The 15,440-nt window shown below is 39.2% G+C and overlaps 1 protein-coding gene and 3 long non-coding RNA genes across 6 annotated transcripts in view; 3 read left to right on the plus strand and 1 right to left on the minus strand.

Moving 5' to 3' along the window:
- Positions 1-6,583: 6,583 nt before the first annotated feature.
- cuedc1b (CUE domain containing 1b) overlaps positions 6,584-15,440 on the minus strand; it is a 46,011-nt gene continuing 37,154 nt past the window's right edge. Inside the window, exons 9-11 of one of the 3 annotated variants that reach the window (XM_039785509.1) lie at positions 14,784-14,842; positions 13,835-13,901; positions 6,584-7,046 (exon numbers count right to left, since the gene is read on the minus strand). In XM_039785509.1, the coding sequence (XP_039641443.1) occupies position 7,046; positions 13,835-13,901; positions 14,784-14,842 (127 nt within the window). In that variant the 3' untranslated portion in view covers positions 6,584-7,045. Of the gene's footprint in view, positions 7,047-12,988; positions 13,226-13,834; positions 13,902-14,783; positions 14,843-15,440 lie in introns of those variants that run through there. The other 2 variants (XM_039785495.1, XM_039785500.1) reach the window with 2 other exon arrangements.
- On the plus strand, positions 10,859-11,330 carry LOC120548999. Its single transcript, XR_005637298.1, has 3 exons — positions 10,859-10,969; positions 11,103-11,168; positions 11,318-11,330. It is a non-coding gene; the product is annotated as an uncharacterized LOC120548999 (long non-coding RNA).
- On the plus strand, positions 11,583-12,037 carry LOC120548995. The gene is made up of 3 exons (XR_005637297.1): positions 11,583-11,686; positions 11,778-11,828; positions 11,992-12,037. It is a non-coding gene; the product is annotated as an uncharacterized LOC120548995 (long non-coding RNA).
- Positions 12,105-12,753, plus strand: LOC120548993. The gene is made up of 4 exons (XR_005637296.1): positions 12,105-12,185; positions 12,322-12,355; positions 12,544-12,606; positions 12,718-12,753. It is a non-coding gene; the product is annotated as an uncharacterized LOC120548993 (long non-coding RNA).

A 15,440-nucleotide genomic window follows, 5' to 3' on the forward strand; every position in this document is an offset into this window, starting at 1 on the left:
CAGTACTGCTGTCTATTTTTTTTCTTCCTTTGACTCAAATGTTATCATTCATTTATATTTGAAAAATGAAACGGCTTTAAAAAAAAAAAAAAAAAATCATTTTGGGCATGACTTATCAGAGTCCAAGAAGTTTGACTTTATAAAAAAAAAAACTTTAATGCTCATTTTAATATTTACAAATATAACTCACAAATCAGACAACGTACAACAAAATGATATCAAGGACTAAGAAATGCCCTTGCATACAAGAAAACTTAACTGGAAATCAAAATTTTAAAAACACAACAATCACTAATAACTTGTTAACACAACTGCGAGGAGAAACGACCACGTCTCGTCTTCATCTTCTTCAGACACAAAAGTTGTTGAGCAAGAAGTGGAGTTCATTGAAAAGAATTTCAAATCCAACACTGGCAAAAATGTTTTCTTCCCATTTGGCGTTTCAATGACTTACAGCAGGGGTGTCAAACTCTATTTCACTAAGGGCCACACTGGAAATGAGACTCGCATCAAGGGCCAGACATGTAGTTTATTCACATGCTTTTATTTAACCAAAAAAGTCTAATATCTTTGACTGTATTACTGCATGTCTCATATGGTCTTCTCACTTACAGTTTGGTCAACATAAAGCCCTAAAAAAAGTTAGCAAAGAAGTTTCTTTAGCCATCAAATCTGCCTAAAATGTGCTTGGAGTGTGGCGTAATTACAGTGTGAAAAACGCGTTCCTGTCTTTTTGGTTTGGCGAACAACTAGGCGGGCCAAAAATTCATTGTGAAACTAAAATTGATATTCAGGCCAGATCAAAATTTGCGAAGGGCCAGATTTGGCCCCCCCGGGGCCTTGACTTTGACACATGTGACTTAAAGCAACATATGGGAGGTGATCTCCATACAATGTGGGCTGGCCAGTGTCTGGCCCAGGATGTGGTTTCTCGCTCTGTGGATATGGTATACATTCTTACCAGATCATACACACCGGAAAGTTCCTGTGCATTGGTGACCTTAGGTTGATGACTCAGCTGCTCAGTAGGCCTACTCAACAGAAATTCAGTCATGTCTGCCGACCGGCTTAAACGATTCACTTGAGCAAATCAGAATGTGTGTATGCATGTAAAGAGACAACCCCCCCCCTCCCCCACCTCACAACATCTTACACTATTCAAACAGTCCAGCACTTCCCTGAGGAGAAGACATCAAGACGTTTGCTAAAAAAAAGAATCAAACATCAATCCACTTACACATCACAGCAAAAAGAAGACAACAAACGTCGTCCAAAGTAATCTGGAAGCCAGCTCATTAAGAGACATTTTAATACAACAATCGGAGTACCAAAGAACATGAAATCAGTGGGACTCTGATTGTTTTTTTTCTTCTTTTTTGAGGACAATTTTTCCGATGTTTTTGTCGTTTTTTTTCAATACAAGCAGGACCCCCCCCTCCATGTTGAACCTAAAGTTACACCCTTGCATGGACTAAGAACCTTCCATTTAAACTAATCAATTTAAAAATGGCTGCCCTCACTAGTGCAGTCTGCGGTCTTCGATGTGAGTCTTTTAACCCTTGTGTTGTCTGCCCATCAGCCATGCAGTTTGTTGTCCTCCCAGGTTAACTTATTACACTTTATTATTTTTTTTTTTAATTCATCGCAAATTTATAGGAAATTTTACCTCATTTTGAGTTAAAAAAAAATAAAAATAAAAAGCTGAAATTATGAATTATTTTGACAAATAGTTACGGTTGAGTGGATAATTACAGACTGTCCAAGTTTAATCAGGACAGTTTAGAAACCATTTCAATGTCTTCTCAAATGCTATAAAATTTAATAAAAACACCCAAAATTCTATAAAAAGTAGAGATCTGATCCTTGATTTTCTTTGTGAAGAGCGTTGTATAGAACCATCCATGTTATTTTTGGGTCATTTGTTTTAAAGAAACCCAAATGAAGTTGAGTTTCTGATGTAGAAACTTTGAAAACGGGTCAAATTTGACCCGAGGACAACAACAGGAGGGTTAAGGTCCGTTATGCAAATCCAATCCCCAAAAAGCCACTGATGTTCAATCCGTTTAATATGAATTCATTTCAGAGTTCTCCTTTGAAATGTAATGTTCAAACAGACTGGTGTAATGAGAAATGAGACAAAGCACACAGTCAAGTCCTTCTGATTGGATCAGTTTAGGGATTGGTCACTTAAGGAAACACTGCTCCTCCCTACACATAGAACACGTGACCCTGATGTCCTTTCAGCCCAGCTACATGACTACTACTAATCAGTGGCTTTGCAGGTTTCAGCCCTTTTATTAAAAGCTGCATTCATTTCTTTTTTGGGCACCTGTTGGAAGCAGAACTGTGACCACAAAAGTGACATAAATCTCATAAAGTTATGAGAAACACTTAAGCAAACAACTGACAATGAGAGAAACAATAGCGGTCGTGTTTGGGTCTACCTGAAATCCAATATTCTTGCTCTCCTTTTAGCTGCGTTTGTCACAAACATATCTGTCTGTTTAGCTGCTAAAGGCTCCACTACGTTCCCCAGCTAGTCTCCAACTGGGTCGGTGTGGTTTGGTGCTGGGTGGAAGTGAACAGTGGCTTTATCAGAGCTTTTTACTGAAAACAGCTGCTCAACAATGTGCACAATGAGCTGAAAACGACAAAAAAAAGGTCAATGAGCGGAGGTGCGCTGCAGAGTTGGTGATCAGCAGCGGTGGAAGAAGTATTCAGATCCTTTGGTTAAGTAAAAGTACTTATCCCACACTGTAAAAATACTCCGTTACAAGTAAAATTCCTGCATTGATAAGGTTAATAAAGTAATTGCCATTAGGAAAATGTAGTACTCAATGCAGATAAATCCTCCCATTGTAGAAAGTGGAAAGGATCCAAACGGTTGTGTGTTTAATGGTCTAATCATTTCAGCTGGACTTGTAGGTCCTTATATTGTCGGCTAGTTTCATTCATAATAAAACATCAGATTTTATAAACCACATGCATTTTGTGTTACAAAAATCATAATGTGTAAAGTTACTAAAGCTGTCAGGTGAATGTAGTGTAGAAATTTCAATATTTCTCTCTGAAATGTAGCGGAGTAGAAGTAGAAAGTGGCATGAAAAGAAAAGACTCAAGTAAAGAACCTCAACATTTGGACTTAAGTACAGTACTGGAGGAAATGTGCTTGGTACTTAGCAAGGGTCATTTGAAGATTGTTTATATAAAAATATTGATAGAGCTTTAAAAGTATCGTCATGAATACATGACTTATAGTAAATGGTCTAAAACATGCATCAACACTGGAATGGCCCTTATTTAAAATCATGTCAGACACCCAAACCTTGCTCATCACTAAATAAGCAAATAGCACATTTAAGTAGTTTAATCAAAAAGGGGATAGATAACACAAACCCACACACAAAATTGAGAAAAAAAAAAAAAAAAAGTTAATTTGTGGAGATTTTCTGTAGGGATAAAAAATAATAATCCACAAAGGGAGAAAGAAAGTTGATTTCACTGCTCTAATCTGTCCTCTCCTAACACCTTCTGTTCATACAGGCTACATCAGACGTTTACTACTTGTTTAATCCATACTTCAAATCTACACATACAAATGGAGCAGTAGAAAAGGGTCATCTCCGTTTCCAGTCTTTACTTTCATCCGCATTCTATCAGTCTCTAGAGGGTGAGCCAATCATGTTTCAGATGCTTTTATCCTCCCAAACTGGCATATCCATAATTTAGTGGAAATCACAACAAGGGATTATCTCATGTCCCACCATGATGCTATTACAGTATTAACATTGGAGTTTAGAAATATGTTCCCCTTCTCTCAAGAAGTGGATCAACAAAAGACATGATTCACTTAAAGACCACAAGGACAATCCCAGACATGGCAAAGGATTCTGGGTGATAGTTCTCATTTCCAGAACATCTTGCGAACATCTCTTTAAAAGGTTTAATGCAAGAGTTCCGGAAACCTGGCAGAATATTAGCAAAGTTTGAGTGAAGCAGTGAATGGAGCTTACAGAAGCATGTCTAGAGCACTGGAGTCAGACTCCTAGTTTGGTTCAACAGGCAAGATGAGAACAATGCCATTCTTCAAAAAGAAAATTTACAGTTGTGCCCCAAAAATGCAGTTCTGAGCCATCTCTGGATGTGGCAGGACTGAAAAAAATAATCCTTATCAATAGGACATGACCATAAAGAAAAAAAAAAAAATGGAGGTAGGAGGAGGTAGATGTTGACATCTGGGATTGGAGTGCCCAATTCCCGTTTGAACCTCGCCATTATCTGGAATGTTGTCCGGAGGATGGTTGCAGACAAACGTGCTACCTCTGGGACACATGGGGTCTCCACCGGTTTCTGTAACCTGCCAGCAATTGGCTTCACCATGGGGGTATAAAACGCGTGTTCTCATGAACCATTCTTACATATAACTAGGAGAAGTGAAAGCACTGTAATTCCCATGTATTCCACGTGTTTATTGCTGTGTGCACCACATTGACAATTTTCTGCGCGCGAATGTCACCGGACGACACAATTCTCTGAACAAAGCCATACTGAGAAATCCAGAGAGAGTTGTGTGGAGCTGATTTAATTAGCTTTGTAGCAACTCATTTGGCAATGGCTTGAATGTAACTGATGTTTGTTAATATAAAAAAGTTACGCACTGAAGCTTTAATCCAAACCACGATCTTCTTCCTAAATAGAACGAGCCGTTTTGGTGCCCAAACTTAACTGTCATCGCTGCATGACGTTACACATCTGCCACGGCCCCTGAAAGGACCGACGCCTCGCAGTGCTCTGTACCCGGCTCAGTCACCTTTTGGGTTTCGGTATAGTACTAATATATATACACACATATATATACATACATATATACATATATATATATACATATATATATATACACATATACATACATATATATATATATACACACATATACATATATATATATACACATATACATACATATATACACACATATATATACATATATACACATATACATATATACACATATACATACATATATACACATATACATACATATACGCGTACGTACAGTAATGCTATGCATACGTAATATGCACGTAATACGTTACTAATATACCGTAATGTTACATAATAATACTATATATAGATAACATAGTAATTAAATAATGCATCATACAATAATACATATTACTAATACGTAATCATACAATGCTATATCGTAATACTATATACTAATGCGTATGCGTGGTATGGTGTAATGTGGGGTAATATGCGTTGTGTGGTGGTAATAATAGTATTATATACGTAGTAATACATAATCACGCTAATATATATACGTATGCATAATATGCGTATGGGCAATACACGTAATGCGTGCGTAATACTAATATGTGTGCGCGTGTGCGGTAATACTACGTAAGTGCATGTGCCCCGTATGTCAGCCTGTGTGCTTTGTGTAATGTGCGTCCTTCCTACCTACCTCCCTTCCCTTCCCCCCTCCCTTCTCAGATCCACCCCTCAGTCCGGACTTGACTGACTCCCTGGGCTCTATTCCGTGGATGGTGGATGTTTGGTCTATTTCCCGTTCATGAGACGTGTCCGGTTGGGATTCAAGCTCCGTGGTTCCTCCCCATGGTGCAACTACCCTAACCGACCAGCAGGAGTCACTGGTGCAGCCACAGAGCTGAGAGCCCTTCACTGGCTTCCCACCCTGAGAACACGGAAAACGGTGTATGTTCGAGCACGCAACCAAAGGCGTTGCTTTTTAAAAAGAGATTTAAATGCATTTTCCTACCTTACAGGCCACCACTGGTTTGCTGGCGTTACAAAGTGTAACCACGATATTAAAATTGGAGGAAGGTAATCGAACAGATTCGGCGACATGCTCGGTTTCATTTTCATCAAAGCTTTGGTATCGCTGTGTAGGAAAGCAATTGAAGAAATGGATTGATTTGTGATCATGTGTTATGTAGGATAGAAAACTGACTTTCCTACTCTAAAGGCCTCAGTAGGCTTCAGACCAACTGTTGTTATTGAACTGTCAACCAGTGTCTGACATCACCTCCAAACACACCTTTCCTATGACGACACTGGGTGGGCTACATCTGACAAATTCTCTCCAAAACTGAATCCTACAACCACCCCAGTTTTAACTTGTCCCTCAAGCTCCCCCTTTTCATTTTTTTGCCTTTAGACCTCTGCCGGACTTTGGAGTTCTTTATTACCGTTCTGTTGAAACTCCGTAAGCAAGTTCAGCTAATGATTTACTTTGTCATCCTGGTTTAATGTCTCGCCTGTAGTGCTGTTATGTTAGTGCTGCTACAACTGATTGAATGACTGCGTTTTCACCTTGCCGAACAAAGCAAACTAGTACACTGCTCCAAACGCTGCAGCCTTTCAAGTGAACTGCTCCAAACATGCTTTCGAAGAACACTCTCTTCCAAATGTGATCAATCGGTTACAATGGCCAACTGTTGACATTTGGGCAGCCACAGCTTTGATGGCCACAATATTCTGGCACATAAGAACTTTACATAAGCCCTGACGTTCAAAAACAGCTGAATATTACAATCGGATTAAGAAAACATGGTAAAAAAGCTCTTCATGGTTTAGTGTATATAAAGGAGCATGTGCACACTTTGGATCCGAAATGCCAAGCCTGAGGTACACCAATCAGAAACATACAGTCTGGAGAAGTAATAAAAAGGTTCATATGGCAAGATCATCACTACGCTAGTGTTCCTCTCAGGGGATTAAAAGGAAGCAGTTAAATACTGGGAAGGACTAATGCATTTCCTTTACATTTTAAATGATATATTAAAAGTATTATAATACAGAGATAATGCTTTTATAGACAGTCGGGCCAGTGCTGCGTACAGTCCGGTTCCTCTCCCTGGGAAGGAGGGGGAAAACAACTCACTGCTGAGCCTTTACATTGGCTGGTTTGGATTAGGGTGGGGGGTGGGAGCAGGTGGAGACAGGAAGAGCTGCAAGGCCGCCACCCATAGGTCATGCTGCCGTCGCCACGGTAACCCTGATATGGTGCAGAGTAGGGCGATCTGAAACGCAGAAGAGAGTCTGAATAATTAGGGTCTGTGCCTTACTTAGAGGCTTTTCAAAGTAAAAGTGCTGGCCGATAGGCCATCTCTATTTTAAGCTTTGTTGAGAGGAAGAAAACAGAGGAGGTAGAAGAAGATACGTCTCAAATTAATCTTCAGGTTCCAGGCTTTCAGATGACGTATATCCCTGCTATATGACCTGCTACCCCCCCCTCCCACGGACGGCATGACTGTGCTTATTTAGGGTCATGGGTCTTAAAATAGTAACACTAAGTATAACGTTACGGATATTTGGTGTTTTTCCTCGTGCTACTTGATAGGGAATAAAAAGTGGGTTATAACCTCACGGTTTCTTTATTTCCACTTTACAGAGATTAGGTTTCTTATCTTTTTGTTGTTTTCACGTTATCTGATGACACTTCTTCTCAACAAAGACTCGTTCTTCCTCCATGACAATCACACACAGTGCTAGTGGCTTAAAACGCAAAAACAGGCGGTCGGTTTAGCCTTTTCACACAGACATCACAAGTGGATGTTGGATTTATCCAAGAATCACATTGGAAATGTAATGGGTCACGTTGCTCTAATAGGACTCTTTATGTTGCAGCCTCATTTCACCCAAATAATAGAGGGTCTTTGGTAGTATTGAAAGGCTCTCCGTTTTTAACCATCTTAGAAAGTTTTTGAAGCATTTCCATGATAAAGACAATTATTGCTGGAAGGAAGGTTGCATTCATCTCAGTCTCTGACCCCCAAAACTATTTAATTCAATTTTTTCCTCTTAAAAAAAAAGAAAAAAAAAAAGACACTATATAGATCACTATATCTTTTTCTTAAACCAAGACCAAACTCAAGAATTTTCATACTTGTAGAGGGTTGATTTTCTGGTTCCACCAGTTCAGTCCGGTTTACGAGGCTAATATTCCTGGCATATTCAAAAGTAGCTGACATCAGCAGCCTGACAGTGTCACAGCACTAAGGATGGACTATTATATCCCCCCCCCCCCAATAATCCATTCTGGGCTTTTTCCTTAGTTTTTGGTGTGCTTTTTTGACATTTTTGCTGCTTTTTTCATGTTTTTGTCACCTTTGAGGGTTTTTTATTTAAATGTTTTTGGTGCTTTTTAGTTTTTCGCGCCTTTCGTCGTTGAGATTTTTTGTTGACAATTTTTCGAGGTTTTGGTTTCTTTTCCCAATGTTTTTGTCACTTTTCTCAATACATGCAGACATGTGCCGCGGCCTCCCTAGATAGTGGTTTGGTCTGGAGTCGCTCCAATCTCTCATCAGTCTCACTCAGGGACGGCTGAGACAAGTGAGACACCTAGTGGTAAAATTCTGTATACCGGTCCAGTGTTTGGCTGGATATCAAACCGGTTTGAACACTTTCACACCGGCGCAAGTCTTCATACTTGAGAAGCACAACTAGAAGAGCTGGAGCATCAACAAATGTTTTTCAGATAGTAGGACGTCAATCGAAAAAACGCACATTGAACTAGAACTGAATTAGGAGAAACTACTCATCTTCATGGCAGTATAAGTTTAGACAAAATGAGAAAGTTGTATTATTACAACTATTCAACCAGACTGTTGCCTCCTGACAGATCCCAGGGAAATCTTTTTTCCTGACTCAGTTCGATGTAACAAACACCTCTCTTCCCTTCGATTTAGGGCGTTTTCACACCTGTAGTTAGTTTGCTTTGGTCCGAAAAAGTGAGGCGGGTATGGCTGCAGCCTGGAGCGTCCCATCTCATGCCGTCCCGTCTCATGCCGTGGCTTTCCAACGGTAAGTTCAGAGGTTCAAAAATACAAAATCGCGAATTATTTTCCAGATTTCCAGATGGAGTCACCAGAGTCATGGGTAAGTTCGTGACCACGTTTGTTGCAATCAATTGAAAAACGTTTAAACTGTTAAAGTAGCAATTTTAGCCATACATAGTTTGCTGATTTCTGGATGTTATTGTTGTGCCCCTGATGTTAACGTACATTTGATGAAACCTGCATCAGCGTTGGTTGACATTTGTTAGCGAACGTTACCTAGAGCAATTTATGGTTGCAGACTCTGATGGTTTCTTTCTGTGATTGTCCTTAAGGTACACATCAGTGTCTTTAAAACAAATAACACACCGCAGGTGACATGATGCACGGTGTGCTGTACCGACCATCATTGTCCCCTTTGCCCCACTTCAATATACAAGCCCTGGTGTAATAAATAAAACGGAAATTATTGATTCAAAATTATATTAGTTAATTTAAACAATTTAATTTGACTGACATTGACATTTTTTACATTGTCTTTTGTGACTGTGACTATCCTTTTAAGTCAGTGATATTGAGCCGTTCCCTGAGGATTTCACAGGGGAAGTGAACGTTGAAGATTTCTGGGATTCTGTGTCACTAGAGATGATTGCCAGAGGGCTTACATCAAGTAATTGTAATTTTTAGGTTTCTATTTAAAAAAAAAAATATATATATATATATATATATTAAAATCAGATATAAGTAATGTGTCTTTTTCCAACATTTCATTCTGATTAACAGGTAACCGGAAGAATCCTTTTACTGTCCATCCTAGCTATCATTTTTGGGCACCTTGGATTGGGCAAGGCACACGAAGGTCCAACACTGTGCTAAACACAGTTTTTAAAAGCCAAGAAACTAGGTCCAAGAAACTCAGCAGAGGCAGATGACATCAATATTACTGAAGACAGACTCTCAAATGAATTAATGAATTTGAAGGTATGCTCCACATAGTTTGTATCACCCTTTATTTGGTTCTTTTCACAAAGGACTCTGATGGAATCTTTGTCTGTTATAGGCCTACAAACTGAATGTTAGTGGGGATAATATAACACATTGTCAACCCACGTTTACTGTATTTATTCTTTCGCTTGACCTACACAGGTGGATGCAGTACGTACACTCTGTAAGGAATGTGGTGTCGACTCGTGTGGTTCTAAGATAGATCTAATTCTGCGACTCAGAACCGAAATGCAAAATAGACAGGCCTACGACAAAGTGTTTCAGAAGATCTGGGGAGCATCAGGTGACAGCTTTACATTTTTCTGGCTTTGTCGGTTTTATGTATTCCTGTAAATACATATTAACTTTACATTTATATACTTCTTATTCTTAATGGTTTAATCCTTTACTATTCATCCAGGTGGTTTGGCTGCCATCATGTGTCCCTGCAGTGTTTTGTACAGCTTGAAGTTTAACATCAGAGCAGAAGGCCCTAGAGACTTTGCAGATAAGCTTCTGTCGTGGAAACATATGCCCAATATATCAGTCTATGACTTTGCACGAGGTCTTGTAAACCACACCAATGTGAGAGTGCCAGAAAATCCACAATTTCAGCCAAATGAAGGCCGTCTTGCTCCTCCAACCCCTGAGAACATACAGGCTGCCAAGGACCGAACACTGAAGATCCACCTTCCGTGGCTTTTGGAGCCAAACACTGAAAACTTTGAAGATGATAATCATCCGGTTACCAAATCCTCTCAACATTATGTCTTGTGTGACAAGCTACATGAAGGTAAAAGCAAGGATGAGAAGGACGTGCTCAGGAGAATTGAACTTGTACCGGAGCTTGCAGGTCAGCTCAACAGCCAAGTGGCTTAACAGTTCTTCGCAAATATGCGGAAGAACAATTATTTCATTAACAATATGTCGCCTTCAGCTCACATTTTTCTGGTGCGAAACATTGTTCATCACCACAATGAAAAAAAAGAGAGAAACCATTGAGAAGATGAAAAGAAATGTGAGAAATGTCAGTATCACACTGGACACACTTGGGAAGGCAGTGGCTGAACTTAGTTGAATTTCAATGATATATGTGCCATCAGCAAAAGGATGTGTATGCAGTGGATTGCTACGTGGTACCAACATGGCTACCACCACATTGTCCGGATACCTCGTCTTTCCCCGTAATAATTTTTTATTATTATTATTATTATTATTATTATTTATATATAATTTTTTTTAAATAGTTATATTGTTTAAAAAAATAAAGGTTCAGATCTGTTCTGCTTTTCTATTTCTTCGTGATATGTCTTTCAGAATGATTTGGCAAACAAGGATTTTGTCCTCATACCTATTTGGAAACCAGGACACTACATGCTCTGTGTGCGTCTGCAGTTTTATTATTACCATTACTTTTGCACTGATTTACTATTATAATCTACTTTCTTCTTTGTAGAAACCTTTTTATCTTTAATTTGAGAAATTATATTACATTCGTTTATGTTGATATTCCTAAAAATATATGCGTACAGGTTTTGAAGCTGACAGAGAGACACATTCTTTTCCCAGACTCCTTATTCCATAAACATCTGGAAGCCTCAGTTGGCTTTGGCGATCAACGTTACATTCAGATTTGCAGGTTTCAACTCATTAAGTTCAGACGTTCAATCCATAAGAATTGAAGTCGAAGAAGAAGTCAACACAAGGGTTAAAGTTGTTAAAGTTATTCTAGGTGCTTTTGGTCTGTTCCTGATCACATTAAGTTGTTCAATAACATATTAAGTTGGCTCCGTTTTAGGAATTTTGGAAAATAAAATGCTGATTAATACTTTAATTGCAGCAATCTTGCGCAGAGGATTAAACCAGGAGAATGGACTGTGATCTACAGCAAGGACATCAAAGTAAATGGGTTTCTACGCATTTTATTGTTTATTTTTCATGAATGAGCTGTGCTGATGTTGTACACTGTCTTACTGTATTTCTGATGTTCAGGGTCTCCCAAGACAGGAAGATGGCAATGCCTGTGGGATCTTCATGTTAATGGTATTGTGTGTTGTCCTCAAATGTCACTTAATGGTGTTAAATATAATTTACCTGACAACATATTAGCTGTGGATCTGTTATTTTATTTAAATACCAGGGGAATATAGCTTAGTATGTTTTTCCAAGACTAGTACAGACCAATACATTTTCTTTTTTATTACAGTATGCTCTTTACATTGTGCTGGGGGCAGATTTTGACTTCACAACTGTAAGTGCCCATAAAATCTACAGACATATTACAGTACTATTTTTGTAGAACATGACTTCATTGTTTAAAATGTTGTATTTCTAGGTTGACATGGACACAATCAGGACATGGTGGTGCCTGTTGCTCCTGTCTGGTCATTCAGTTGTCAGGTGTGTCTGATTTCATTATCACATGTACAACTGTAACATAAAAATGTATAACAAAGCCAAAATTATACATATAGATGTAATTACTATTCTTCTTAATCTTTAACATGTAATTTAAGAAAATCGGTCTGTTTTAAAGGTTCGCACAGAAAAGGAAATATGAAGATCAATTCGTAAGAATCACATTTTGATAGTTGTTGATGATGTTGTGACCTGCATGCTAAGGATTACTTATTATATGATTTGATGTATTTTGGATCCAAACCTCCCACTTCATATGCATACTTTTTACTGACTTTTAAATATTTTTAAATATGTATTTGCACCCTGTGACAATTAAATAATTGTTGTCTGTGTACAGATAATAGCAGATAAGGATAAGGAGGAGGCAAAGAGGCCCAGGACAATCCCTCCTCAACAGTCGGTTAGTGTAAATGAAGTAAACTTGATGCCTTGTATACATACCTACTGTCAAAATACTACAAACTGTCTACATAATGAATTCTCAAAATAAGTGTTAAATGTGTTCATTCAGGAACCTGTTGACCTGACCAAGGAGGGGATTCTGGAGGTCATCAATGTTTCTGAACTTATGATAAAATAAACATGTTACACTCTTTCCAAGACTGCTTTTTATTTTTATATTCTATATATTATTATTATCATCATCATCATCATCATCATCATCATTATTATTATTATTATTATTATTCTTCATTAGCATGATAGTCTGCATCTTACTGTTTAGTTAAAAAAAAAAGACCAAATATATAAATTATCTCATATAAAGTATTTTATTCATTAGCATGATAGTCGACGCAAAAACGTATTTTTAATATGTATTTTATTCCGGCCGGATGGCATGAGACGCAAGCTTTTATTTTGAAAAGTAGAAGGTCGGGGATGGCCCCAGGCGGGAAGGCATGAGACAGGACGGCATGACATGGGACGCTCCAGGCTGCAGCCATACAGTCTTGGAAAAAGTTGGTGAGGTAGTAAACTTGGAGCGATTTGCCCTCGGTCAGTTTGGTTTGGTTTCACACCTGGAAAAATCCAAGCGTACCAAAATGAGTCATTACAAATCAGGCAAGAACGTCCAGCCCTCTTTTTGGTCGGATATGTCTGGGGGAGGGAGCAAGAAAGTAAATACAGGAAGAAGGTCCTGACTCCTCCTTCGCTCTGCCGGCATCGGTCTCCAATTTTAGCGGCAGCTGGTTTGACCACAGAGATACGAGTGAGGGACAGCAAGCTTGACTGCTGTCTATTTCTGTGAGAGAAACACTGCAAGCTGCTAAAGATTGCTGCTCTGCTGCATCACAGATTGCTAATATTTGTTAAAGGCAAAATGTGTGTCAAAATGTGTCAAACTACAATACAAATACAAATCCTATCCTACAGACTAAAGAAAACATCTTTGTTTGGGACAGATCCTCTCATAAATCACACTATAAATTATATATTTTTTTTTCTTCAATGAAAATTAGAATGATTATTCCCTCCAGTATCATGAATCATAACGCAACCGCAATATCAGTCAGAATAATCGCAATTATGGAGATATTTCCCTCATATGGTGCAGCCCTAGTTACAACATAGTCTTCACAACAGGACTCCCTTAAGGCCCACCCTGGAATGACTGCGGAGTACCTTACCATATTATTGGCTCATTACGTTGTTCTCTCTCTTCTTGGGTGTTTGCTCTTCTGGGCTGACCATCCTCTGGACACACACAAAAACATATGAACACAGTTATAACTGGGTCTCTAACAACTATGCCATGTTTATTTAAATTTGTTGAAAATATTCAAAGCGCAAAAGGAGGTGGAGAGAACTTTAGACCATAAAGTTGGATTTCATTATTTGAAATTATTTTTTTTCCCCAGGTACCAGTTCAAATCTCAAAAGATGCACATGGTGCGTCTGTGCTGAGTTCCGTTTTTTTTCCGTCCTCCGCCACCCGCCATACCACACCGGGAGCGTTTTTTCTGGCGTCTTGATGGAAAGGATCTGTGGGGTCTATTATGTTTTTCCACCTCCAAGATGAATCTCTTGTTGTCTGTGGTGTTGTAGAGGAGACACATGATATTGGGGGGTATTGTTTTGGTAAATTAACTGGATAGTCTCGCTGTTTTACTTCCTGCCCGGCTGTCTGAACGCCCCACGGCTCACGTGAAAAATATTGTTGCCCGAGCGGAAAGCCGCTTCATGTACGCTTCTGGGACGCGCCGTGATGCGGCTGGTGGAATATCAAACATTGATTTGTACGGCTGTGATTGCGCGCCTCCAGAACGCAGCGCAGACGCGCCCGGTGGAAAACCGAGGTAAGGCTACATTCTGACAGAAAACAGGACTGCAGAAAATAAATAAAAGTGCTTCCACATTCATTTTGATGAGAACACAGCAGGCATGGTCACAAGTGCAACACACCACACCTGCCCACAGCCAGTAGTAAAAATTAGTAACACTATGGGGCAATGTTTTTATGTATGGGCCCGTGACGTGATTGACGTGTTTGAGGGAATATTTGGACCCACTGCACTGTAACATTGTGACAAAGCAAGCTAAAGGTTTTACATTGTGTGGGTGAAATGCAGTTCTTACCACAGGGGTTTCCCTCTACATCGTCGAGGAGATTGGCTGTAGAGTTGGCGGTGCCCAATCTGGTGAGGAGCTTAGTTAAGAACACCAAAACCCTGGCCTCTGCAAGCCCGATCCCTCTCACAGTGTATGGACTAACAAATCTGTTACGGAGGCTGATCCATGGAGTGTGGAAGCGTTTTATGTAGATAATGTAAGACGTTGAGGGTGTAAATGCATTCCCAGAGGCAATTGTTTCCCTTTTCCTCCATATGGATTTCCCTCGTTCCAACAGCAGTAAAGAAACAAACAGCACACAGACAAAACAATATGCGTCTTATGTCTGCTTGTTTCTCTCATGAAGGACAAGAACGTGTTGAGTTGACTTACTGCTATGTCACTTGGAATTTTTGAAGCAAAATACTTTATTTGCTGAGTTAAAGTATTCCCACTCTTCAACACTAGAACCATTCAAAAGTTGAAATGATTCTGTTATTGAGTGCTATGTTTCCCTCCTGCCCTAACTTTTCCTAAACACCTATTCTGCGCATACCTATATTGTCATAATTATATTAAAAAACAAAACAAAAAAAACATGTGATTAACGTTGGTACTCCGCCGAATTGACGCATTCACATGATGGCCGTACAGCACATTGAGACAGTGAATGGGACATAGAAA

This window comes from Perca fluviatilis, chromosome 2, assembly GCF_010015445.1.
Source record: "Perca fluviatilis chromosome 2, GENO_Pfluv_1.0, whole genome shotgun sequence".
NCBI lineage: Eukaryota > Metazoa > Chordata > Actinopteri > Perciformes > Percidae > Perca > Perca fluviatilis.